This window comes from Nothobranchius furzeri, chromosome 6, assembly GCF_043380555.1.
Source record: "Nothobranchius furzeri strain GRZ-AD chromosome 6, NfurGRZ-RIMD1, whole genome shotgun sequence".
Taxonomy (NCBI): domain Eukaryota; kingdom Metazoa; phylum Chordata; class Actinopteri; order Cyprinodontiformes; family Nothobranchiidae; genus Nothobranchius; species Nothobranchius furzeri.
In genome coordinates, this window is record NC_091746.1 from 65,393,564 (window position 1) to 65,418,805 (window position 25,242).

At 41.3% G+C, this 25,242-nt stretch overlaps 1 protein-coding gene across 2 annotated transcripts in view; it reads right to left on the minus strand.

Moving 5' to 3' along the window:
• Window positions 1-2,476: 2,476 nt before the first annotated feature.
• The window catches only part of tnfrsfa (tumor necrosis factor receptor superfamily, member a), a 36,943-nt gene continuing 14,177 nt past the window's right edge, over window positions 2,477-25,242 (minus strand). Inside the window, exons 2-10 of one of the 2 annotated variants that reach the window (XM_015943167.3) lie at window positions 24,636-24,798; window positions 21,324-21,455; window positions 6,670-6,781; window positions 5,978-6,111; window positions 5,781-5,882; window positions 5,646-5,692; window positions 5,276-5,557; window positions 5,152-5,188; window positions 2,477-3,005 (exon numbers count right to left, since the gene is read on the minus strand). In XM_015943167.3, coding sequence (XP_015798653.3) covers window positions 2,704-3,005; window positions 5,152-5,188; window positions 5,276-5,557; window positions 5,646-5,692; window positions 5,781-5,882; window positions 5,978-6,111; window positions 6,670-6,781; window positions 21,324-21,455; window positions 24,636-24,798 — 1,311 coding nt within the window. In that variant the 3' untranslated portion in view covers window positions 2,477-2,703. Of the gene's footprint in view, window positions 3,006-5,151; window positions 5,189-5,275; window positions 5,558-5,645; window positions 5,696-5,780; window positions 5,883-5,977; window positions 6,112-6,669; window positions 6,782-21,323; window positions 21,456-24,635; window positions 24,799-25,242 lie in introns of both variants that reach the window. The other variant, XM_015943166.3, reaches the window with a different exon arrangement.

The window sequence follows — 25,242 nt, forward strand, 5'->3', positions numbered from 1 at the left end:
AAGCAAACAGTAACTAGGAGAAAAATGGCTTAACAGTGAACAAAATCGTGTCAACGTTAACTGAACAGCTTAGACTTGCAAAAGTAGGTAAAAACAAAGAAAACACGCTGCTCGGAAAGATTACGGAAACGCAAAAACAAGACATCTAAGATTTGATCGAATGAAATATGAAATATTTTGTTCTTTACATAGTTGAATATGCTGACAACAAATTCCCAATAAATCTTTCAATGGAAATCAAATGAATGAACCCATGGAGGTCTGAATTTGGAGTCACACTCAAAGTGAAAGTGGAAAAACACTACAGGTGGATCCAACTTGGATGTAACGTCCCGAAAACAAGTCAAAACGAGGCTCAGAAGTGTGAGGCCTCCACAAGCCTGCATGACCTCTCCACAGCGCCTGGGCATGCTCCTGATGAGATGATGGATGGTCATCTGAGGGATCTCCTCCCAGACCTGGACTATAGCATCCGCCAACTCCTGGACAATATGTCGTTGGTGGATGGAGTGAGACATGATGTCCCAGTTGTGCTCAGTTGGATTCAGGTCTGGGGAACGGGCGGTCCGGTCCACAGCGTCAATGCCTTCGTCTGGCAGAACGGCTCCAGCCACACGAGGTCTAGCATTAGGAGGAACCCAGGACCAACCGCACCAGCATATGGTCTCACGCTGTGCGAACACTCAAAGAAAGGCTAGCCCACACCACTACTGACCCACTGAGAAGTGGTCTGTGGTCACCACCTGCAGAATCGCTCCTTTATTGGGGATGTCTTGCTAATTGCTTATAATTTCCACCTTTTTTCTTTTCCATTAGCTATTTCACAGAAGTCTGATCGACTTGGAGGTACATCGTGTTGTTTAGGTGCTTCCTTAATTTTTATGAGCAGTGTATATATTAACACACACACACACACACACACCCCTCAGATCTGCTACAGAAAAGACATTTTCTTCTTCTACATTGAAATGTTTCCACTGCTACTTTGCTTTAAGCCAAAAGACTTTGTTGCTGAAATACAGATGCAGCAGACAGGAAGTGTCAAGTGAAAGAGGGGAAGGTTAATGGAAACTGATGCAGGCTGTAATTTCATTAAGTATCACTAGATGGCAGTGCCAGCACTGTAGCATCACTCCTCAGCAACAATATATACTCTGTAGTTCTGTTTTCTATACAAATATCAGAAAAACTGGCAAAGAAAGAAAACTGTTGGCTGTTTGTAATTTCATACATTTTATACCACACAATATCCATTCTTTAAACACAACATGCACTATGTAAAGTCTGCATGCTCTGTGTGTCATACATCTAAACACATGGGGCAGTTTGGGAAAATAAAAGCACTTTTTTTTTTCTTTCTAAAAATCCAGAAAAGATTTCCTTCATCTGAGCAAGTCTGACCAAAACAAAAACAATCCGTACCTGCGCTCAGCCACCTCCACGCGTCGGTATTTATTCAGTCAGTTAACTAAAAACAGATTCATCTTCCGAAGACTGACACGTTTGACTTTAGCTCCGATTTGACACGATACATTCTGCATTAGACACCACGTTGGTCTAGATAAAGCTATTAATATAGCACATTTACAATAGTAATCAACCAAGGCCTCTAAAACGTTTGCCGGAAGTCAGTGAAGAAATGGCACGTGGACCTCTGACGCGCCGACGCAGAGGGTCTAGTGCTGAACTGAACTCGGTATGGTGAGCAGGAACAGAATCGAACAAAAAGGAAATTCAACTACAACTTGGAAAAGATGTCAGTCGTTTCACCCGGCAGCCCAACGGCACAAGCAGTGCGTTCCCACCAGGGTTGTTTTGGCAAAGGTATAAATAATAATCAATAATTTCAATAAATATGTCAATAAATAGAATGACCTTTGAACTTTTCCAAGTTACTAAGAACATCATGAAAATGTTCCACCTGACTCTGAACAGCTGACTCAGCAGAAACGTTCGGTCAAACTCCTACGAAGCTCGATAACACTGAACATAGAAAAGACTGAGAACGTTTACACCAACAAACATAATGCTGACTCACTTCTGAAGGAACAAGATGAAACATTTTACACCTAAGTGAAGAACAAAGAGGTAAAACTGTGATTAGTAAGGATGGATGTAAGTATTTGCCAACAATCAGTCAGAAACTTATCCAGGAACTGAAGCTTAAATCTAAAAAAACAAGCTTAAACTCATCCTACATGTGCCAGAGGTCAGTGCTTTAGAGGGGCACAGTCAGTGACGTCACTAATGCCACTCCTACAAACCAGTGTATATCCTCGTCTCCTGGTAGCGTCTCACGACGCAGCTGGAGGTCCAGCGACTCGGCTCCAGACTTCTGTGCTTTCAGTGTTTGGCTGCACGTTGCTTCTCAACCGGAGAACACGCAAACGTTTTGTGGTGGCTTCTAGAACGGATTAAGTGTTGATCTGATCCAAAAAACCTCTGCTTTGCTCTCACGGTTAAGCTTCAGTTTTGGTGAGTAGTCAACAATGTCCAACTACCGATCAGTCCAGCTCCACTTTCCACTTCTTTTGTTTTTCTTTTCTTTAATAATTAAAAAAAAACAACCATCTACTGGCTTTTAAATGGAAAGCTGGCAAGCCATAAAGAGGCAAGCCTGTCCATGAGACGCTCCGTCCACTGATGGAGTTTATGTGCTTTCAGTTTTTTTGACGCGTTGACATCATTAGCAGTCCCCGGCCTTCAGGGCGTGTCCGAGTGTTTGTAGTAGCCCCTCCGGAGGGCTTCGGAGGCGATGCACTCAGCTGAGCGCCGCTGGTCCATACTTAGCAAAGCCTCCAGCAGGTCGCTGATGTCGGCTTTCAGTCCCTGCCTCTGCATCCAGTTCTTCAGCAGTTCATACACCTTATCACCGGAGTGGCCGCTCTCTGCGATCCGAATGTGGTTGTCGCTGATCCCAATCGACCGGAAGAACTTGTTGTGGATCCGCACATCCAAGAATTCGTCGAATAAGTCAAAGCTCTTCCTCAGGGATTTCTCTGACCCTTCAAAGCAATAAGAAACATAAATGGTCATTTTTACTGAGGATCTCACTGGGACAAATGCAGAGCAACACTAGTGAGGACGTTTCCAAAACATACTGAAATGTTCATTAAAAGTTCCCACATAGCTTGTAACCCCCCCTTGTAATCAGGTAACAGCTACGGGGGCCTGCAGCAGCCAAAATACCTCAGAAACTACCGTGACTTTCCCTACTCTGGTATGAGTGAATACTGTGAGACCCCAGCCATATTTGTCTTTTTAACTTTAATAACTGCGTGATGAATGACCCACGTGAGCCGCAGAGAACGTTCATGTTTTTAAGTCCAGGCTCAAGACCCACCTATTTAGGTTAGCTTTTATCTAATAATTTACTACAGTTTATTTCTCGTTTTACATGATTATATTTTATAGCTGGCTTAGCATGTTTTATAAGATTATATTTTTGCATTGTTTCATTATTTAATAATATCATAATTTTACTGTCTATATAATTTTATTTATTATTTATTTTTTTACTTTTGTCATTTATATTACCTCTTTGATTTTCATATTTTTATTCATTTTAATCCAGTGTTTTCTCTGTAGGGGCCCTCTGCCCCGGGAGCGGTGGTCGACCGTTGCTTCCTGGGCGCTCTACACTCTACACGTAGTGTTTAAGTGGAGGTGGGGGTCTATGCTCCCCCTCCTCTGAGCGCCCTGACTTACTGTGGAAGACCTGATGCTGCCGGGGCAGACGGCTCCTCTGATGGCGATTCCTGGCCTTACCTTACTTGGCTCATCTGGACTCAGCCGAATATAAATTTTTACTGATATGTGTGTGTGTGTGTGTGTGTGTGTGTGTGTGTGTGTGTGTGTGTGTGTGTGTGTGTGTGTGTGTGTGTGTGTGTGCATATGTCTGTTAATGTTTTTAAACTGTTATGGGAATTTGGGGTCATTTTAACTCTGTAAAGCACTTTGAGAAGCACTTAACTTGAAAAGCGCTTTATGAATAAAATTGGATTGATTGAGCGTGATCCTCTGTGTAATGGTTTTATTTATGTCAATAAATTAGCATAACATGATTTTTCTTTTCCTGGACAAGGAATAGTTGCTCTATTCTCATGAATGATACATGATATGGCCCTCTCCTAGAATTTAAATGAAAATAAAAATGGACGTCCGAGACACGTGGCTTTGACTTTTAACATAAACGTAATATTGGCCATCGTAGGACTGGACAATAATTCAATAATGATACATATCTATCGCTAAATGTGTGGTACAACAGAATAAAACTAAGAGTCAATAAAAAGTTTACTTTATGTTTTCATTATAGCCCATCAGACAGCTATTTGTAACCCACATGAGAATTGTGGGTTCTGATCTTAAATATGTGGTTTAGAGGTGCAATTCCCCACCCTGCCAACAGGCGGCGTGCACGTTTTGGGACGGCTGTTTCAGTTCAGTCACCTTTTCCTGTTCTGGCAGCCATTGCCCGTGAAACAACTGCCAAGTTAACTGAACGATCCCGGTAAGAAAAGCTGCAATAAAAGCTTAAATTCACAGTTAATCTTCACATACCAGCGATTAATGGACGGCTGTTTATTAGGATCTGCACTCTATGTGAAATTCGCATTTCTTTGTGAAGTAAAAAAAATGGTCATATTCTGACCCCGGATCTAGCAGCATTCCCTCTGGTAACAGCACTCCAGCTCTGACTAGAAATCGTGTCCTTGTGTGAACCGAGTGTGTAATTGAGAAATGACTGCTGCTCTAATGTCTCATTTCCCAGGAAAATCTTCTGGATAATGCGTTCCTTGTTTAATTTATTACTAAAACAACAATCTGCATCGTGCTGTCTCCCTAACTACTACTAACGCCTAACTAATCTTTTAAGGTCAAATCCTCTTGAATTCACTTGGTACGTTCCAACTCCCCGCAGGCTCATATCAGGCCCGACTATCATGAGATTAGAAATCCGTCAAGCACCCAAAAAGTTAAATCTAGTGGAATCTTGTTGATTGGATTTCGTGTGGTCCGGCACACACTGCATTCTAACGTTGGCGTTAGACTAGTTACCGTTTAGCAGTGACACATTTCTGTGGCATTTTTATGGTGAGAAAACATCAGTCAAGACTGAGGAGCCCGTTTCCACAGCAGGAATCTTACCGAGTAGTGGAAGCAGGCGATGTCGTAGAGGGTCAACCTGTAGCACGAGGACAAAATGTAAACATAAGATGAACAAACATCAGCTGCTTTAAAGATCAGAGTTTGTTCTGATGCTTTTCCTCACCGTGTCTGCAGGCTGAAGTCTGACCGCCGCAGGGCTGTGGTGCGGGGTGTTCTCAGAGAACGCTGCGGTGGGCAGCGCTGATAGACTCGTCTGAGATGAACTAGTAGTGTTGGGTAAACTGTCTCCAAGTCCCCTGTCCTCATCCTCGAGGGGAGGGCAGGCCTTGGTCATCCCGGCCTGAGTCTCCTGCAGCAGCGGCCGGGACTCTGGGCGCGGCTCTTCGCCCTCCAGGCCGGCGTTTTGATCATTCTGTCTCTCCTCGGCTGTGGCTCCACTCTCGTCCTAACCAGCAGAGGGGCGAACGAGGTAAACTAGTCACACATTGTCCTAAACATCATCTACACTAGTCAAGACTGATTAGACGACTTACAATGGGAATCTTGACAATTTCACTGGAGTCACAGTGGTTCTTGGACCCTGCTGAAAGCAGGGAAACAGCCTTAAGCATGAACACACAGAACCAGTGAAAACAACTCCCAGTCATCAGTAAGTGATGCTAACTCACATGGAAGTTCACACGAACGCTGCTTGATTACAAACCACCACAAGGCCCACGCAACGACGGCGATGAAGATGACAATGATCAGGATGACAAATATTGTGATGACTGAAAGAAATAACACACAAAATCAGTGAAAAAGCCTAGACAGGTTTCAGCTAGAGTGGCTCTTAAAGCCGACTAACAGGCTGTGTGAAAAATACCGTGATTAGTTGGAGAGGTAGAAGTCGGCGGGGTACGATCCGTGGCGCTTTCAGTGGGAGACGGACCCCGTGTTCGGCAAACCGTGTTGGAAACAGGCGTGCAGTTCTTCACCACCTCCTCACCTGATTTACACCTATAAACAGTTTTTGGGGAGATCAATAATAATGCATCAACTCCACCAAGCAACAGGCCCAGGGGTCATTACTGTAGTCAGTCCCTGATGCACACTATGGCTCTGAGTGGTGAACAAGTCTCTATAGGCTGGGTCTGGTCTGGTCTAGCCTAATCTAGCCTGATCTGGTCTGATCTGATCTAGTGTAATCTAGTCTAGTCTCATCTGATCTGGTCTGTTCTAGACTAGTCTGATCTAGTTTGATCTGGTCTAGTGTAGTCTGATCTGATCTAGTGTAATGTAGTCCAGTCTAGTCTAGTCTCATCTGATCTGGTCTAGTCTGGTCTGGTCTAGTTTGGTCTCATCTGATCTGGTCTGTTCTAGACTAGTCTGATCTAGTTTGATCTGGTCTAGTGTAGTCTGATCTGATCTAGTGTAATGTAGTCCAGTCTAGTCTAGTCTCATCTGATCTGGTCTAGCCTGGTCTGGTCTGATCTAGTTTAGTCTAGTCTAGTTACCTAATCTGGTCTAGTCTGGCATGCCAGCAGGGTGGAAGTAAAATCATCAAACAAGACTCACTTGGCACAACGCTTGCAGACTTCGCAGGCCTGGTCTGGAACACAGAAGGTACCTGGTTTGCACTGGCACCTGGTGTCTGTAGTGGTGGTGCAGGACTTGGTTTCAATCTCATCTGTGGAGAGGTGGGAAAACCATGAAAACACAAACCTGACAACTTATTTCAAATATCTGAATTCTAACATCTTGCTAAACGTTTGGGGTCGTGGGGAACTGGTGTTGGGGGACAGGTCTCCAGTCCATCACAGGGACAACACACACGCACACGCACACGCGCGCACACACACACACACACACACACACACACACACACTCCTAGGGACAATTCAGTCTCCCACTAATCAGACAAGCATTTTTTTTGGTCTGTGGGAGGAAACCGATGTACCCAGAGAAACTCCACGCATGCACACGAAGAACACACATACTCTACATGAAACCAAAGTCTTTAAAACCAACAGCAGTCTGTTCAGGTGTGATCCAAATAAACAAATAAACACTCCACCTCCACAGAACACCTGTTATTAAGTGTCCAAACTGACTTTCTACTGATTTTTTTTTGCACAATTAAACCCCCCCCCCCTTTTTTTTTTTTTTTTACAGAGGTGTAGTGCGTTCACTTGAAGAAAAAAGAAAACTGTTTTTCTGAATAAAAACTGTTAGGGCAAGGAGGAAAAAATGTTCTGTTCCACGAGTATCGCTCAACGATTCTCGTGTCCTGGCATCGATAACATGATACGGGAAAGTTTTGCTTTGGCTAGAAGATCTGATGGGGCTTTAGTCATGGAGTTCATCCTACTTAGCCAGTTAGTAAAGCCTACAACCACAGAACATCATCTCTATAAAACACTGCAGTGATACATTTATCCATTTAGTTTAAATTATCTCATTTATTCAGAAAAAATTCTTAATTATTTTGAAAAATAATGTTAATTAAAAAGATCAGAGTTTCTATTTTTATCTAATATTATTAGGGATGTCTCATATTATCACCGCCGGTGATGATCAGTATTGGTTTTTTACTCATTTTGATACCATGCACTAGGGCTGCACAATATATCGCAAACATATCGTTGTCGCGATATCAGCATGCACAATATGCATCGAAAACAACAGATAATAATCGCAATGAATGGTCAGCTCAAATATTTGCTACACGAAATGCATTCTGTCCATCAAATGAAAGCATGATGTTTTTTTAACCAATCAAATAGAGTTCTTCACCCATTTGGCCAATTGGGTGGGTTCTCATAGGTCAGATGCCCGCCCCCGAGGTGGACGGCATCTAATTTTGATGGTTAGCAAACACCTGAGTTAGCTTTGTTCTGATCTTTCTGCTGATTCTGCTTTTCCCGGGATCCACTGATTGCCTTTTCTTGTTCATTTTCTTTTTCCCTTTCCACACATTTTTTGCTTTTCTCATTTGTATGACTTTGTCATTTTTTAATTTCTTTGTTTTTGATTATTTTTGTTCTTGAGTTAAGTTTTTATTTATCGCAAGTAATATCGTCATCGCAATATTAATCACTGTTATCGTATATCGCAGGTTTTCCTAATATAGTGCGGCCTTACCATGCACATACTGTACATCATGCTCCTCAGCCACTCTTCTCACCCAAAGTGTCCACATATTATTTCATATAATATGAAGTTTGCTTGGCACAAGTGGCCTAACTTAAATTGATGTAGTCGTCATATTTTACACAGATAATATTTAAAGGAACTTTACAGACTTTTGAATTTTAATGCTCGCGTTTGCCCCCTCAGGCCAAAAGCGTAACGGCAGCTTCAATAGTAGGCTCGTGCATGAGGTGCGCATGCTTTACGTGAACACTCCTTAACGAAAATAACAGCTGAGACAGTCCCGTGTGTGTGTGTGTGTGTGTGTGTGTGTGTGTGTGTGTGTGTGTGTGTGTGTGTGTGTGTGTGTGTGTGTGTGTGTGTGTGTGTGTGTGTGTGTGTGTGTGTGTGTGTGTGTCGGATGATAGAGGACAGGAGAACGTGCAGCTAATTAATTAAATATTTTGGTTCTGTACCTTTCTCTTCAGCACAGCCGACAAAGGTTTAAGATGGGTCAGTCCTCCTGCATGCTCAGATCATTCCCTTCCCTTCCAAAATGAAAGTTGAACCCACATCTTTTTTATCTGCAAATTCAATGCCGTTCGGCGAGTCTCAAATAAAAATTTGGGCATCTTACTGTAAAAAAATATACCATTAATGGAAAAAATAAACTCTAAATGAACTATGTTCACGTCTAGAATCAAACCCAGGTCTTCTGCTTGAGAGTCAGACATCTTACGAGGTGAGCTACACTCTAGTAACATTCACATCATCTGTAACATTTATATCCTTGATGACACCTGAAACAACGTCAATCCAAAGAACGGTTCGAAGCGAAAATGGCTATTTTGTTGCTAATTTGCAGAGATATCTAGAAGAAAGTTCTACAGAAAGTAGCTAAGGGTCCTCAGAAATGTAGCTAGGTTTGTCACTAGGTGTTAGGAACAGCGAAAAAGTGGCACTACCTCTCTCTGCTGCTAAAGCTACGGATAGCAAATGCTACGGGCGATGCCTGAGCGTGAACGCGCATGAAACAGCCTGCTCGACCCAAGAATCTCTCTTTTTCTGTGATTTTACAGAAAATCAGGCAATCACAGTAAAAATGCCAGGGCTCATTCTACAGGACCAGCGCATTGCAGGAGAATGTATGAAGAAGAAATTTATTATTTCTATACATGTTTTGGCTGTCAAACTTCCATCTAGTCCCTTTAATAATGTTAGGTATTCATGATATGCTAGTTATGGTAAAAGAGCTGTACTTGTACAGTATAGCGCCTTGTCAGGGTTCTACAACCCCCCACAAGGCACATCACAATACAATCAGTCATTCATTCATCTATTCACACACACATTCACACGGTAGTGGGGATGAGCTACAATGTAGCCACAGCTGCCCTGGGGCAGACTGACGGAAGCAAGGCTGCTGAACACTCGCACCACAGGTCCCTCCGACCACCACCAGTAGGTAAGGCAGGTTAAGTGTCTTGCCCAAGGACACAACAGCAGAATTCTCTGGTAGAAGCCGGGATTGAACCTGCAACCTTCCGATTACTGGACAACCTTGCTCTACCTCCTGAGCTACCGCTAGTTCCCTAAAACGGTTTTCCTCTCTCTTTGGGAGGGGCAAGTAAGCATCGGAGAGTTAAGACTGTATCAATATATCTGATGTCGGTGAAAAAGCCGATATCAAACATCCCTTAATAACATATAATAATATCTTATTCATGCCAACGCTCACCTAAATGAGCCGTTAAAGATGTTTTTTAATGATCTCAAAAGGTTGTAAAACAGTTTGCTGTTCGAGGGTACGCCTGCTGCCACGTGTTAAAGCCATACAAAGTTTTGTCACATAAAACAACAACTGCTACTCTCCCCATAACAACAACGGCTTCCTTTGTGATCATTTTAGTGACATTTAAATCATAAAAATGCAATTACTCTGTTCCGAATCAGAACAACTCAGTTGTTGTTTTAGTCTTTTCTACAGGCTGAGCCCTTAAAGGAAAGAGGGGAAGTTTTATTTACAACAGGCTGTTAAACACCAGGCCCTCAAGTGCACTAGCCTCTGACAGGAGTGAGAAACATAAATAAAAGAAAGAAAAAAACAACTTACTGCTGATTTAAGTATGATAGAAAACTATATTTCAAATATATTAGTTGTTTAAGTTTTTTTATGAAGATTCTTGTAATATTTATGAAGTTCTTTGCTAAAATCAAGCAGGTTTCGGTATTAAGAACAGCTGAACAAAGCTGAATCTGTCGTGCATAAAACACAACATTGTTCACGGATATAGTCGCAACTGTTTTCCACCGAGTTAATGCCATCAGGCTTTAATTGTGGGGGGTTATTTTGTTATTTTATAATAGAGTCTTTTCAAACTTTGGTGAAAGCATACATTTAGTTTCTGCAGAGATGTGATCTGGAGGTTAATTTTTGTGTCAGGACTGAGTCGTGGAGCGTCGGATTGATGCAGCAACAGCTGTATACAGGCGTAAAGTCAACGGAACAATCAAACAGTTGCTGTGCCTGAACTGTGAGTCCAGGCCGGATAATTCTCAAAGCGTGAGTGGGAAAATGGTGCAACGGTCCCCAGAGTCACGCAAGGAGATCAAAGTCAATCTCAATACTTTTTTTAGACCTTCTAAAAAAGCTGCAACTAATAAAAAGTCATATTTTGTGATTCAAATGCATAGAAATCCATTTCACAGCTAATTTTTTATCAAAGGCAGAGTTTATCAAAATTTGCTATAATATCAAAAAACTATTAGATGTTACGGCATATTTTATGGTTTTGCCACACGAGTGGAGACGGCACCGAAAGTCATGAGGAACGGAATTACAAGCAAAGAAGGAAAAATAGTTTAACTTTTTTTAAACCAAATTCAAGATTACAAAATAAATACTTTTCAATTTTACTTTAAAGGGTCTTAAAGCCTTACTAAAACGTTTCAACACTAAGCTATGGCTTTAAAACTGATTTCCGTGACTCTTGAGGTAGAGAATGAACCAACTTCAGACTGAACAGCACTCTGCAGCCCTCTTCTGACCAGAAACAGCACTTAACATTGTTGTGGCACAGGTAGGTTCATGGGGTGAAGGCCTCTAAAGCACATGAAGAAGAATACTAATTATTTTGTGTGCATCATTGTGGAAGCTAAAAGTAAAAGCAAGAGAGTAATCTTTTTGGAAGCAAAGCAAAGACCTAAAACCAGAGTGAGCATTGGCGGGGCCTACGCTAATTTGAGGGAGCTAAAGAAGGCTACAAAATCACAGACCTGACTTTGTTGCTGGAATGATGTTTTTGTCCAACAGTGTAAATCCTTTCTTGTTATGGTTGGTTTTGCATCAGTTGTCTCATGTTAGCGTTAGCTTGTTGTTAGCGCTAGCTACAGCAGGCTGTGGTAGGGTTGTTTATAATAGTTGTAATTCCACTTTCAACCAGTAGGGCAGATAAGGGAGAATACTGTTTAGTGTTGCTTTAATGTTTCTTATATCAACTGATCAACTTTCATTAATTTTAAGATGGGGTGACGGTAGCAGAGGAGTTAGGTGCCCGCACCGTAGCTGGAGAGTTGTAGGTTTGAACCCCTCTGGTGCAGTCGTGTCCTCGTGCAAGACACTTAACCCAACTTGCCTGCTGTAGGTGGTCGGAAGGAACGACGGCACCAGTGCTCGGCAGCCTCTTTTCCATCAGTGTGCCTCAGGGCAGCTGTGGCTTCATCATAGCTCTTCACCACTAGCGTGTGGATGTGTGTGTGAATGAGTGGATGACTGATTGTGCTGTAAAGCCACTTGGGGGGTTTGTAGAATCCTAACACGGGGACACAGTGTTCACATGAAATTATTTTTTAAATGTTTTCAATTAAAAGACTTCCACTTCCAGGAATGAAGTGTTTAAAAATCAAAAACTCAAAATGTATCTTTTCAGTTATGTCTTTAGTTTTAGTTTAGTTTCTAAATTTTAAGTTAAGTGTGCTTTTAGCATCGTCTTTAATTTAAATTAAAACCTAAATGTTTTACTCTGTCCGATTTGTTTTAACCTAGTATGTTTATTACTTTCATAATTATTTTTAGGCAACATTAGTGAATATTATTTTATTTCAAACACTTATTTTTATTTTTTGTATACTTATGCTAGTTTTTAGATCATTCAGTCATAGTTCTGTTATAGTTTATTACAGTTTCATTTCCTTTTGTTCATTATACACAAAGTTATAAAGGTTTGTTGTTACATTTGCTTATTACACAGTATTTTTCAAAATATAGTCGTCGTCGTCGTCTTCCTCCGCTTATCCGGGTCCGGGTCGCGGGGGCAGCATCCCAACTAGGGAGCTCCAGGCCGTCCTCTCCCCGGCCTTGTCCACCAGCTCCTCCGGCAGGACCCCAAGGCGTTCCCGGACCAGATTGGAGATGTAACCTCTCCAACGTGTCCTGGGTCGACCCGGGGGCCTTCTGCCGGCAGGACATGCCTGAAACACCTCCCCGGGGAGGCGTCCAGGAGGCATCCTGACCAGATGCCCAAACCACCTCAACTGGCTCCTTTCGATCCGGAGGAGCAGCGGTTCTACTCCGAGTCCCTCCCGAATGTCCGAGCTCCTCACCCTATCTCTAAGGCTGAGCCCGGCCACCCTACGGAGGAAACTCATTTCGGCCGCTTGTATCCGCGATCTCGTTCTTTCGGTCATTACCCAAAGCTCATGACCATAGGTGAGGATTGGGACGTAGATCGACCGGTAAATCGAGAGCCTGGCTTTCTGGCTCAGCTCCCTCTTCCCCACGACAGATCGGCTCAGCGTCCGCATCACTGCAGACGCCGAACCAATCCGCCTGTCGATCTCCCGATCCCTCCTACCCTCACTCGTGAACAAGACCCCGAGATACTTAAACTCCTCCACTTGAGGTAGGACCTCTCCCCCGACCCGGAGGTGGCAAGCCACCCTTTTCCGGTCGAGAACCATGGTCTCAGATTTGGAGGTGCTGATCCTCATCCCAGCCGCTTCACATTCGGCCGCGAACCTACCCAGCAAGAGCTGAAGGTCAGAGCTGGATGAAGCTAGGAGGACCACATCATCCGCAAAAAGCAGAGACGAGATTTTCCTGCCACCAAACTCGACACACTCCACACCACGGCTGCGTCTAGAAATTCTGTCCATAAAGGTAATGAACAGAACCGGTGACAAAGGGCAGCCCCTATTTTTCAAAATATAGTAATTCAATTTTTTATCTTTCTCATATTTTATATTCACAGTTCAAGCTTCTGTCCTTTCTGTCCTCCTTTTTGCAGTGCACCTAAATTTTCCCAATGCGGGACAAATAGACATTTTCTATTCTATTCTATATATTTATTTAATTTATTGATGAAAAAGTGTCTCCTAAGCCTCTGTCACTACTTTTTAATCCTTTGATTATTTGATTATTAGGTTTAGAAGACAGAAAACACAGCTCCATCTAGATGTATAATTTGTTTAAGTAGAAATGAAAAGTGTGCATAAGAAGTTAAAAGTCCCATAGTTGTCTCACACACACTGGTGTGCGGTGAAAATTGTCCTCCGCATTTGACGCATCCCCGTGGTGAGCGGTGAGCTGCAGCTGTGGTTGAGCTCGGGAATTTTTAGTGCTTTAACTCCCCAATCAATCCCCTAAAGCCAAGTGTCAAGCAGGAAGGCATTGGGCCCCATTTTTAAAGTCTTTGGTATGACCCATCCGGGATTTGAACTAGGGCTGAACAATTATTTGCATATGCAATGAAATTGTGATGTGACAAAAGGAAATTTTCTAATCGCAAAGGCTGCAATTTGACTGGCAGTGAGTGGTTAGCACAATGCTAATATACATTGAAAAACCCATAGGGATGCTAATGCTAATATCGCCGAATAGATTCTTACAAATTACGAATTAGGAACGTGCTAAATTATTACATGTGGAGTTGAATAAAAAGTTAAAACTGCCATTAATCAAATAAGTACAGACAGATATTTTACTAAAGCTAGAAAACTGTACTTAAACTCTACTGAGTTTTGGCCATCGACATAAATATATTGGACATCTCCTTTCCATAGGCTCCAATATCACGTTTTTGAGGCCAAATGGGAGGTGGCCACCACCGCCATTTTGACCGTGTCACAGGTTCCGTCAAGCCCAGACAATTCCAAAAAAGGGAAGAGAGGAGGAGCTGAGGGTGGGGCTGTAAGGCTGGGATCAAATGACGACACCCGGTCAAACTAGCTACAAGCTAACCTGAAGCTAACCCAAAGCTAACGCAGAGGTGGGAGCTAAGCTAACGGCGGTAGCAACCTAGCTACAACCGGAGTTAACTGTGCACAACACCAGAGCTTCTGAGTCAGAGATACGCTGGGCTGACCGCTGGGTAAAACCGGGTGGAACACAGAGGTCTCCGAGAGCTCCACAAGCCGATAGTCAGAACCCAGCTCCACCAACATGTTATATTTCAACCCATTTTCTAAAATGCAGCATTGTGTTAAATGCACTGGGTTTTACCCTATTACATTTAAATTTCATGGTTAAACAGTACATGTTAAAATCTAAGCTCAGCTCGGCAGTGACCTAAAATACATAAATATAATTTTACTTACCGAAAAAAATGAAGTGGAGACTCCTTGGACGCTCTATTAGTGCAATTAATGCCACAGCAAGTCATTTTGTCCAACAATTGCACAAATAATATCCACAACAGAATACTAGGGCTGTAGCGAAGCCTCGACGAAGTCGACGGCTCGATTCTAAAAATTTGTCGACGTCAGATCCGGAAGTCGACGCACCGCGCCCACATGTTGCATCCCCAGGAGTTTGTAAATAGAGGAGGAATCTGCCCGTTTTTCCTCTAGTTCGCCCTCTTCTCCGCCTTCACTAACATCACCGCCAAATACCGAAGACCCTGAACAATGTCCGTCCACTACTAGATTCCTTTCCTGTTTTGCCCGCCTTCGTCTCCCGGCAACGGACAACAACTTCCGGGGTCAGATGCGCTGCTTCGTGTCTATCGCAGATGTAGAAAATCACCGGGAGCGCTTCTCCCTTAATAAAGGAGCTTCTTTCAGACATGAGGAGAGCTGTTTTGGTGGTAGCAGTCTCTCCTCCGTGCTGGTCTGTTTGCTGCTGGGTATTTTGGTTTATTTAAACTTGGCAACTTGAACTTAACATTGGTAAAGCTACTGTTAGCATCTTCGCTAACAGCTTCTTGCGTTGGGATAAGCTGTTATGTTTTGGTTTAGAGTTCATCTTTTTTGTGGTGTAGATCTCCCTTTTATTACATTTAGAGTGTTGTGGGTTTTCGGTTTAGTGTAAAATATCACCTGAGTTTGGTTTAACCCGTAAGACCACTCGCCTCACGCACATAAGTGACCAAAACAAAGCAGCATGGAGACACTCCATCTTCTACCACCTCTCAGGCAGCAGCCTGCACTCCCAAGTTCTACACGTCACCAGAACATAACCAACCAACACAATAAAAGCAGTGTTATACAAAATGGAAGGCCTGTAGTGTTTATTCTCTTACAGTAAGAATTTATCAATTTTTTTGAGGAATTTATTTGAGATTTTCTGGTTTTTGTTAATTGTGCAATAGAAAAATAATCATTAGATTAATTGTATAAATAGTCATTAGAATAGTCGACTATTCGATAAAATAATCGTCAGAATAATAGTTTTAAAAATAATCGTTTACCCCCAGCCCTACAGAATACACAAACACAGAGACTCAAAATGCCGGAGCAGGTTCCAGGCCAGACCGAGGTTCTACTGAGGCCTTTCCACGGAGCTAACTCTGTGGTCACGTGGGTCTGCGGCGGCGGTCACATGTGTCTGATGCTCATTAATTATACAGAATTTTAGGGTTTTAATACACTTAAACAGAAGAGTAAGAAAAAAATTCACCCCCCTCAAGAGTTGTCATGAGTGTAAACTAGATCATTTAAACAAAAAACATGTTTTGGTACCAGGCTGTAAACATGTTTATTTCTGCTGTGAAATTGGTATTTTTAACATGGGAGTCAATGAGGATTTGCTCGCTTCTGACACCAGCCCCCAGTGGATGAGGGTGGAACTGCAATTTATTTCATTTCCGGGTTTGCCTCAATTTTAGAGCTGCATTGTGGGGGCTTGGTTTTGGCTAGCAGCTGTCAACGTAACTGAACTACGGAAGCTATGCACGGACAAGACGTCAAAAACTCTAAACACAAAAGACTTCAATAAATGGGACACACTTCTTTCCTGCAAATACATTTTCACAGTTGATGCTAATACCTATTCTCCTTCAAGGGATGTGCTCCTGGCTGCAAAGCATTGCACCTTCAAATACAAGATGTTGTCTTTACTTGTGAGTGTTCATGTACGTGTAGACAAATCAACTTGTTGATATATGTAAATACATAAACTTGTCTATATTCAGTACAAGTTACATTGATCTATTTTTTTTTGCTTCCGTTAGTTGAAAAATGAGAAAAGCCCCTTGAGAAAATAATTGTGAATTAAATCGCAATTAGATTATTGTCCAAAATCGTTCAGCTCTAATTTGAACCCCGATCTCCCAGTGCCAGGGCGGGCACTCTGCTGTAAGAAGGGTATATATACTCTTGGAAAGTTTGACAGCTGAAACATTACAACGTTAGATTAAAACTTCCCCTAAAAATAATGAAACTGTTTCATGTAAAGGATGGAGGGTACAACCTAGGAGCCCATTATAATTTTAAAACACATGCTTTCAGAACAACATTCAAAAGCTGGTGTATCTCAGTGGCAGGTATTAAAATATGGAATGGTCTAACAGATGACATAAAGCAAAGTAAGAACATAAACCAATTAAAAAGAAAATTCAAAGAACAAATTTTTAATTCATTTAGAAATGAAGAGCAGTAAAAACCAACAGTTTATAAATTATTGATACTGTATAGATGAGAGCCTTGTTTTGTTGGACTAAACAGTTGCAACAGTGACTTTGTTGTATTTCTTTTTTCCTTCCCATGTTCTTTATTTTTTTGAAGAAAAAAAAAGTGTAAATTTGTTAAAATGAATGAATTGTTACTCTTAGTTTAAACTGGATTTTTTCCCTCTCTTTTGAAACATTAAATATGTAAAGGGGGTAGGGCCTTAAAAGTGCATACTTCAACCTTTCAAACAATGTTGATTGTTGCAAATTATGTTATTTACTTTATTTTTTAATTGTTAATGTTTGAAATAAAAACAAAAAAAAAAAAAGCCAGAACGGACCCAACAAGTTCAACTTTTGTCTAAAGCAACATAAGATGTGAAACAAAGATGGGGAGGATAACAATGATTAAAAATAAGCACAATGATGCAGGCTGATAAAATCACCATGATGGCTGTGTGAATCTGCATCATTTAACCCCACTGATGAATCCTAGTAAATTTTCCCCTTTCTTAGATGAATTTGGCTGTTCAGCTGACCCGAGCTGACTCTCAGAATAATAATTCTAAACAATTACACAACATCAACAACTGATGAAACAAAAAACCTTCAACAAAAACCACAAAACATCAAGCAAAACTCCTCCATGTGACACCATAAATCATTCCCTAAATCATCATCGTCATCATTAGGAAGTCCTTAATAGGGTTGTCACGGTAACCGGTATAGCGGTAAACCCCGGTAAAAAAGTTGACAATAAAAATAACCGTCCAGTTTTAAAAAAACTAAATTATCTCGGTGGGTTTACCGTGGCCGCGGTTTCAGCGCGGTGACCCTTACCAGCCACCGTCGCTTCAGCTGAAGTTCCCGCGGCGCGCACACGCACTTTTTAGTTTGCAACGGCACCAAAACTTTGAAGCTGAAATAATGGCCGAAGGAGGAGACGGCAGCGCCCAGGACATCCATCAGCCCTCAAAGAAGACTAACTCGGAAGTATGGGCATATTTGGGATTTCTGAAAAATGCTGAGGGACAGTTAATAGAAGATGGCTATCCCGTTTGCAGAACGTGCAGGAAACAAGTGTCTGCAAAAGGCAGCAACACTTCGAATCTAATGGCACATCTGCGTGACCATCACCCACGTCTCTACAGCCAGTGCAAGGTAAGATAACATTAGCATTTTAGCTTAAATGCATGATGTGAGGACTTTTGGTTGAGGGAGAATGCAACGAGTCACTATATACTGCAGCCGCAGCGTCCTCTGCCAGCATTTAAACCGTGTCACGGACACCCTGTTGCTGGATGAAGCATCTTATTTGTTGATGATGAAGAGAAATATACAATTAGTTCCTTGTCATGGATTTGTTTACTTATTCAATGCCATTTATACTTGAACATTTGGATTTGATTACATAGTGTAGTAGTTATTTTAGTAATTTGTTTAAAGTGGCTATTTATTTTAAATACATATTTTTTAAGGTTGACTTGTACAGTGCTCAAGTCAAGTGTGGACTGGAGTTTTAGATTTTCATTTTGATAATGAAGAAAACAAGTATATGAGAAAACAAGTGGTGTTTCTTTGATTTGTTTACATATTGTTTATGTTTCGAATGTTTGGATTTGTATAATTTAAACCTGCACTGACTACTGTAACATGTTCCAGAAAAAGAAGATATTTGTTCCTTTACTTGTGAAAAGTTGCACTTTTGCTAAGGCTTTGTGTTATTTTAGGTTTAATAAACACTGTCAAACCTTTTCAAAACTATTTCAGTTTGTGTAGAACAGGACTATCAATGCCTTCTGAACATATGCAACACCGTTTAAAAAATACCGCGATAATACCGAAAACCGTGATAATTTTGGTCACAATAACCGTGAGGTTAAATTTTCATACCGTGACAACCCTAGTCCTTAAGTGTTCCAGAAAACTGTGTGGTTCAGTTTGAGAGCAAGTATTTCAGAATCAGAATCAGAAAAGGTTTATTGCCATTGTCAGTGAACAAGCAGTTCACAAACTAGGAACTTGTTTTGGTACTAATGTGCTACATATAACATGAATAATAAATTTCAGAAATAGAATAAGTAGAATAAAATATAATAAAACTAGCATAAAACATTCAGCTATAAAAAAGGCAGGTAATGGCAGGTGACGTTATGTCAAGTACAGCAGACGAACATGGTTGTGTATTTATAAGCTGTTCACAAGTCTAACGGCAGATGGAAAGAAGCTGTTCTTATGGCGGGAGGTTCTGGTCTGGATGGACCGTAACCTCCTGCCTGAGGGAAGCGGCTCGAAAAGTCTGTTTCCCGGGTGAGAAGGGTCAGCTGCTATCTGGCCTGCACGCCCCCGAGTTCTGGAGACGTACAGGTCCTGGAGAGATGGAAGGCTGCAGCCAATCACCTTCCCAGTGTGTTTAACTTTAAAACCATAAACGTCCTTAAAACGCCAACGAACCAGGAGAGAACTCGTCCTATGTAACAGTAGTCCGCTTTCTGTGGCTCTGCCTTTCACTGGACACAAAGACACCCAGTGTGGGAAGACAATAACAGAAAGCCCCACCCAGTTCAGCCAGGTAATACACATGCGCACGCACGCGCACACACACACACACACACACACACACACACACACACACACACACACACACACACACACACACACACACACACACACACACACACAGAAAGATGCTCACATTCAGCCCATGAAACAAAAGCAACAAAGACACACCCTGCTACCCCGTGTAACATCATAAGATCACATTTTCATGAGTGGCGGTGAGAGGTGGAGGCAAACACAAAGAGGTATTAGCTTTCCTAAGACAATCTGTCTTTGACAATCTGGATTTTTAGAACACACTGCCTCGTCCGATTCTGTTTTTAGAAAGGCTAAAGGACTCAATCATAAGGGAGACTCAAAGGGGTGTTTGAGCTTTTCTTGTTCTTTTATAAAAATGTACCATGTTCAGCGCCTTGGGCTTCGCGACAGGGCCTCACGGAAGGCGCTTTATAAATAAAGCTTTGATTGATTGATTGAAAACAGCTGCGGTTTATTGTCAAGATTTGGACTTGATACAGACTCTTCTTGGTTCAAATTGACGTGGAAAAGTTCTGTAACTCTAGGAGTGTACAAATACACAAAATCAATATCAGCCAACGTTTTCATAACAGTGCATCCCTGTCCGATTCCAAAAAGTAAATAAAACCTTGAAATTATGGAACTTTAGAAGCAGAAAACATAAAAAAAAAACTATTTTACTCTAATTCTCATATTTGTTACGACTTAATTGTCTGACAGTTGCTCTGTTGATCCACCTAAAACATGATAACACACGTCCGTTTTACTTTCTACACTTTTTTTCTCACACAATAACAAGGATTGTCGAGAAAGCATGTTTGCTGTGGTTATGTCAAATTATACTTTCGTTTATGGCCAATAACCGATATTTAACAATGAGCGTGCACACACACTCGTACACAAACACACACTGAGATGGTTGCCATCACTGACACAAGAACAACCAGCCGATCATGTCCGCTCCTTCTTCTCTAACACCAGCGAGTTGTGGCAGCTGGCTGCTCAACCCCGAGGGACAGCTGACATCAATAACAACACAATAAAAAGTCCAACGTGTTGTGTAAAAACTGCTAATTTTAGCACATTTTTAGGTCTGACGTGTTGCTACCAGACGCACAGTGTGAGCTGAAACCGAGTGCTACAAACGAAAAAGTTGCACAGTGTCTGTAGAATATATAGCGGACCTCCGAGTCCGCTTGCAGAATGACATTTACATGTGGATGTTTCCTGGTCAGGTGCTGCAGCATGGAGGATGTGGTGTTGTGCTAGGCTAAATCCATTTGACAGTATTTACAATGGACTACGGTTTCCGCCTTACGACGTGAAAAATGGTCCCACACCTTTGACATTTTCTGTCTTTTTCGCACTCGACCGGGGTCCACGTTGTCCGCCATGGCTTAAGAGAAAGTTGAGTTACATTCACTACTCGCGTGTGCTTTCAGTGCAGTATGTATGTGCGTCACTTATTTTGGTCCGGGTGAAACATGACCCCGGGCGATTGCAAAGCCATGAATTAAACATGAATTAAACGAAGCCTCGAGGCAGAGAATTTGACTCGAGGCTTTTTTCGTACTCGAATTATTCGAGGTACTCGAGGAATCGTTTCAGCCCTAGTTAATATACAAGGGTTGTGGTTACCTTGGCGACAGTGAGTGCAGGGCAAACAGCGGGTCATCCCATTGGAGTGTTCTGTGTAGGTCTGTCCATGCTCACAGGAAACACACGTCCCTTTATCTTGATCTCTTTCACAGGGCTTCTGCACAAAGGTTCCTACAAACAAAAGTACATAAATTCAAAACACAATCAGACCATGACTAAAATAACCCATACTTGCCGCTCTGAGACAGTTCACTTACTGTCCACCAGAACTGCAACAGCAGTTTAGGTTTATTATCTTATTTGTGACGTTTTCATGGTATAAACGACTTTTTCTTTTCTCCATGAAGCGACTTTATAGAGACGCAGAAGAAGCACAGCGATGCGACCCACTTCCCTGGTGGATTATCACTCTTATCTCTGTGATCAGTTCAAGCATGCCATGGAGAAAAGCACTTGATTCTCATGTGTTTTCAGGGTTTATCTGATGCACAAGTAGAAAAGGAAAGGCTGGGGGCAAATATTGCACTGGTTAAAGACATATTTAGTTAAGCTGCAAACAAAATATAAAGTAAACAGACCTTTTTATTAGATCATATAGGTCATATAGGTAAAATTAATTCATGCACAAATTTTAACGCGTAAAAAAGTCTGCAAACGGATCAGAAAGTGGTCACAGTGGATTTTAAATTGGGCTGCACAATATATTGTAAATTTATCGTTATCGCGATATCAGCATGCACAATATGCATATCCCAAAGAACAGATAAATATTGCAATGAATGGTCAGCTCAAATGTTTGCTACACATAATGCATTCTGTCAACCAAACAGAGGCATGATGTTTTTTTTTAACCAATCAAATAGAGTTCTTCACCCATTTGGCCAATTTGGGTGGGTTCTCATAGGTTAGATGCCCGCCCCCGAGGCGATGGTTAGCAAACACCTGAGTTAGCTTTGTTCTGGTCTTTCTGCTGATTCTGCTTTTCCCGGGATCCACTGATTGCCTTTTCTTGTTCATTTTCCTTCCTTTCCTCACATCTTTTGCTTTTCTCATTTTTATGAATTTTTTATTTCTTTGTTTTTGATTATTTTTGTTCTTGAGTTAAGTTTTTATTTATCGCAAGTAATATCGTCATCGCAATATTAATCATTGTTATCGAATATCACAGGTTTTCCTAATATTGTGCAGCCCTAATGTTATATGATAAGGAAGTATTGAAGGGAAACCATGACTGGATGAACACAAACCCGTCAAAGAGAATTTAAAGATCTTAGAAAAGCAATAATATTCTGTCATCTACTCAACAGGTTAAAGGAAATGTGCAGATTCAGTAACAGTTCTGCACAACTAAAGCACAAAGGTCTTCAGGATTATTAAATCTAATTATTTAAACTCGAGAAAACATTGCAAACAAATGAGTCTGTTGTTCTGAAGAGGAGGAGGAAAGCTGAGTTGTTATGAAGAGACATTTCCTGGAACTGAGACTGTCAAATGAAATAACTAAATAACAATATAATAATTACATCTTGGCTTGATTATTTTCCAAATTCAGATTAAAAGTTTTATTACATTTGACTAAAAATAAAAAATCTAGTTACTTAAGTTTTATATTAAAATAAAACTTTTCCCCCTTGCCTTGTTTTTTTGCACGTTTTTACGTCTTTTATGGAATGAGACTTTACTTTTCCACAAATTTGAGGAAGAATTTATACTGAAAAGATTTAATAATAAGCATAAATAAATCTTGGGCAGTAATGTAAATGGTTTGAATATTTGAATGAATGATTATGTTTAATTTAAGTATCAATTACAACACATGCCCAGCCCATATGGGCTTATGAGACTATTTAACAAAAAGAAGTGGCCATACATTAACAACAACATTGTTTTACATAGCAGGATAAAGTGCCAGTTTTTTAGGTTCCCACACTCCCTCTATCAATCTTAGTTACCATTAAAATTTCTTTGTTAAATAGGCAACTTAACATTTCACCATCTGAAAACCAAAACAAATCAGGATTTTTACGCTGAATCCTTTCAAACATGGAACTTGCTGCTCTTGTGTGTCTTCGACTTGTTTCTCTTTCGCACTCCTTTCTATGTTCTATTGTTTGTGTGTTGAGTTGGTGTCCGGTTTCTCCTATGTATGTTTTATTGCAGAGTTTGTGTGGGATTTCGTAAACGACTCCACATTTAAGTCCAGCTGGTATTTTGTCTTTTGGGTGTACTAGTCTGTTTCTAACTGTTGTGTATGGTTTCGTTGGTGTGTTTATGTTGTGTTTTTTCATTGTTGCTCTTATTTTTTCTGTTATGCCTTTGATGTATGGTAGGGTTATCACTGGTTGTGGTTCTTGTCTTTCTGGGTTTCTGGTTCTTTTTTTGGGTTGTTCTTTGCTTTCTGTTTTTGTTTGTTGTTTTCCTTTGTTTATTGCCCATGTCGGGTATCTGCAGGTCTTTAAAGCGTGTTGTATGTGTTTGTCCTCTTGTTTACGGTCTCTCTCTTCTGTTATTATGTTTGCTCGGTGATATAATGTTCTGATTACTGACATTTTGTGTATGGTAGAGTGTTCTGATGTCCATAATAAATATTGGTCTGTGTGTGTTGGTTTCCTGTATGTGTTTATGTTTAGGGTCCTGTCGGTCTGCCTGCTTGTTTTCATGTCCTGCTGCCCGCGGATTAACGGAGTAGGAAGTGACGCCACCATCAGCGTCAGCTCTGAGGAAGTTTGCAGCCGCGAACGAAACTGTCAGCAAGGTAAAAAGAAACCTTTTCTATGTTTTAACAAAGAACCAACAATGCAGTTAGAAAAGCAACACAGCAAGAACATACCAAAGATATGTCTAGGCTAATAATTTGTTAAACTAGTTTTTCTCAGACCAAACTGTTTCTCTGCGGCTGTCAAAAGATTATTGATTTACACTGGAGGGCAGATTTGTTGGTACATTGGACACCCCCAGTCTGCCAATATTCAACAACAACAAGGTAACTTTGGTTTTTAAGTATAGAACCTCTTTAAAATCCAATTCAATTCAACAAAAAGCACAAACTAGTGGCCACACTCTGTTCTGCAGACCGGTACCGAGACTAGGACATAAAAACAAAACGTTATTCATGGAAAAATGACTCCAAATCAATTTCATTACCTAAAAATAATCATTTAATTCCACGACATTTTCAAAAATGAACTTAATTTATGATGATATTTCCCATCCTAATGCAGCTAGTTTTGCTGTCTCAAGTTCAAGCAGCATTAGGAAACATGGAGCCGTGTTTTAGAGGACAGGAAATAAGTATTCATTTAAACGTTTGTAGTTGAAAAAAGACAGAAGTGACAACGTTCTCCTCCTTACCAGCCAGGCAGTTGAGGCAGCAGAGCCCTTGATGGAGGTACTGCTCATTCTCCACGCAGGTCCTGTGCTGGCGGAGGCTGCCGTTTCTGTTTTCCACGTTGGACCACTGAGGTGCAGGGGGCTCTGCTGCGTGACAAACGAGCCCGATGAAGAGCGTCGACACCTGCATCATCAAGGTCAGGGAGAAAACATCAAAGAGGGAACAGGAAAGAGGCCATGCGCTTTTATGTTTTTTGTTGTTTTTTTCTGCAGGACAGTAAAGAGGAGTCAATCTTCATAAGAGACCTTGTGTGAGCAATCCATGACTTAATTTGAACCATCTGATCTAAACATCTGCTGTGGGAAAGCAATGAAAGTATCTGTGCAGCTGGTCACAACTAGAAGCTACACAACCTCATGTGCAGAGACATACACTAACGATTGTACACACAGCGCTGCATGCACCCAAACTTAATTAGTTCATGATCCAGTTTTCCTCTCGGAGCAAAAGAACAAAAAACAAGAGCCTGTTCCCGGTGCTGTGGGTGGAACAGAACCAGTCTGATAAGGTATCTGGGCTAACTGCGGCCTGGTGTCCGTATCAAATGTGATTCCAGAAATCCATTCA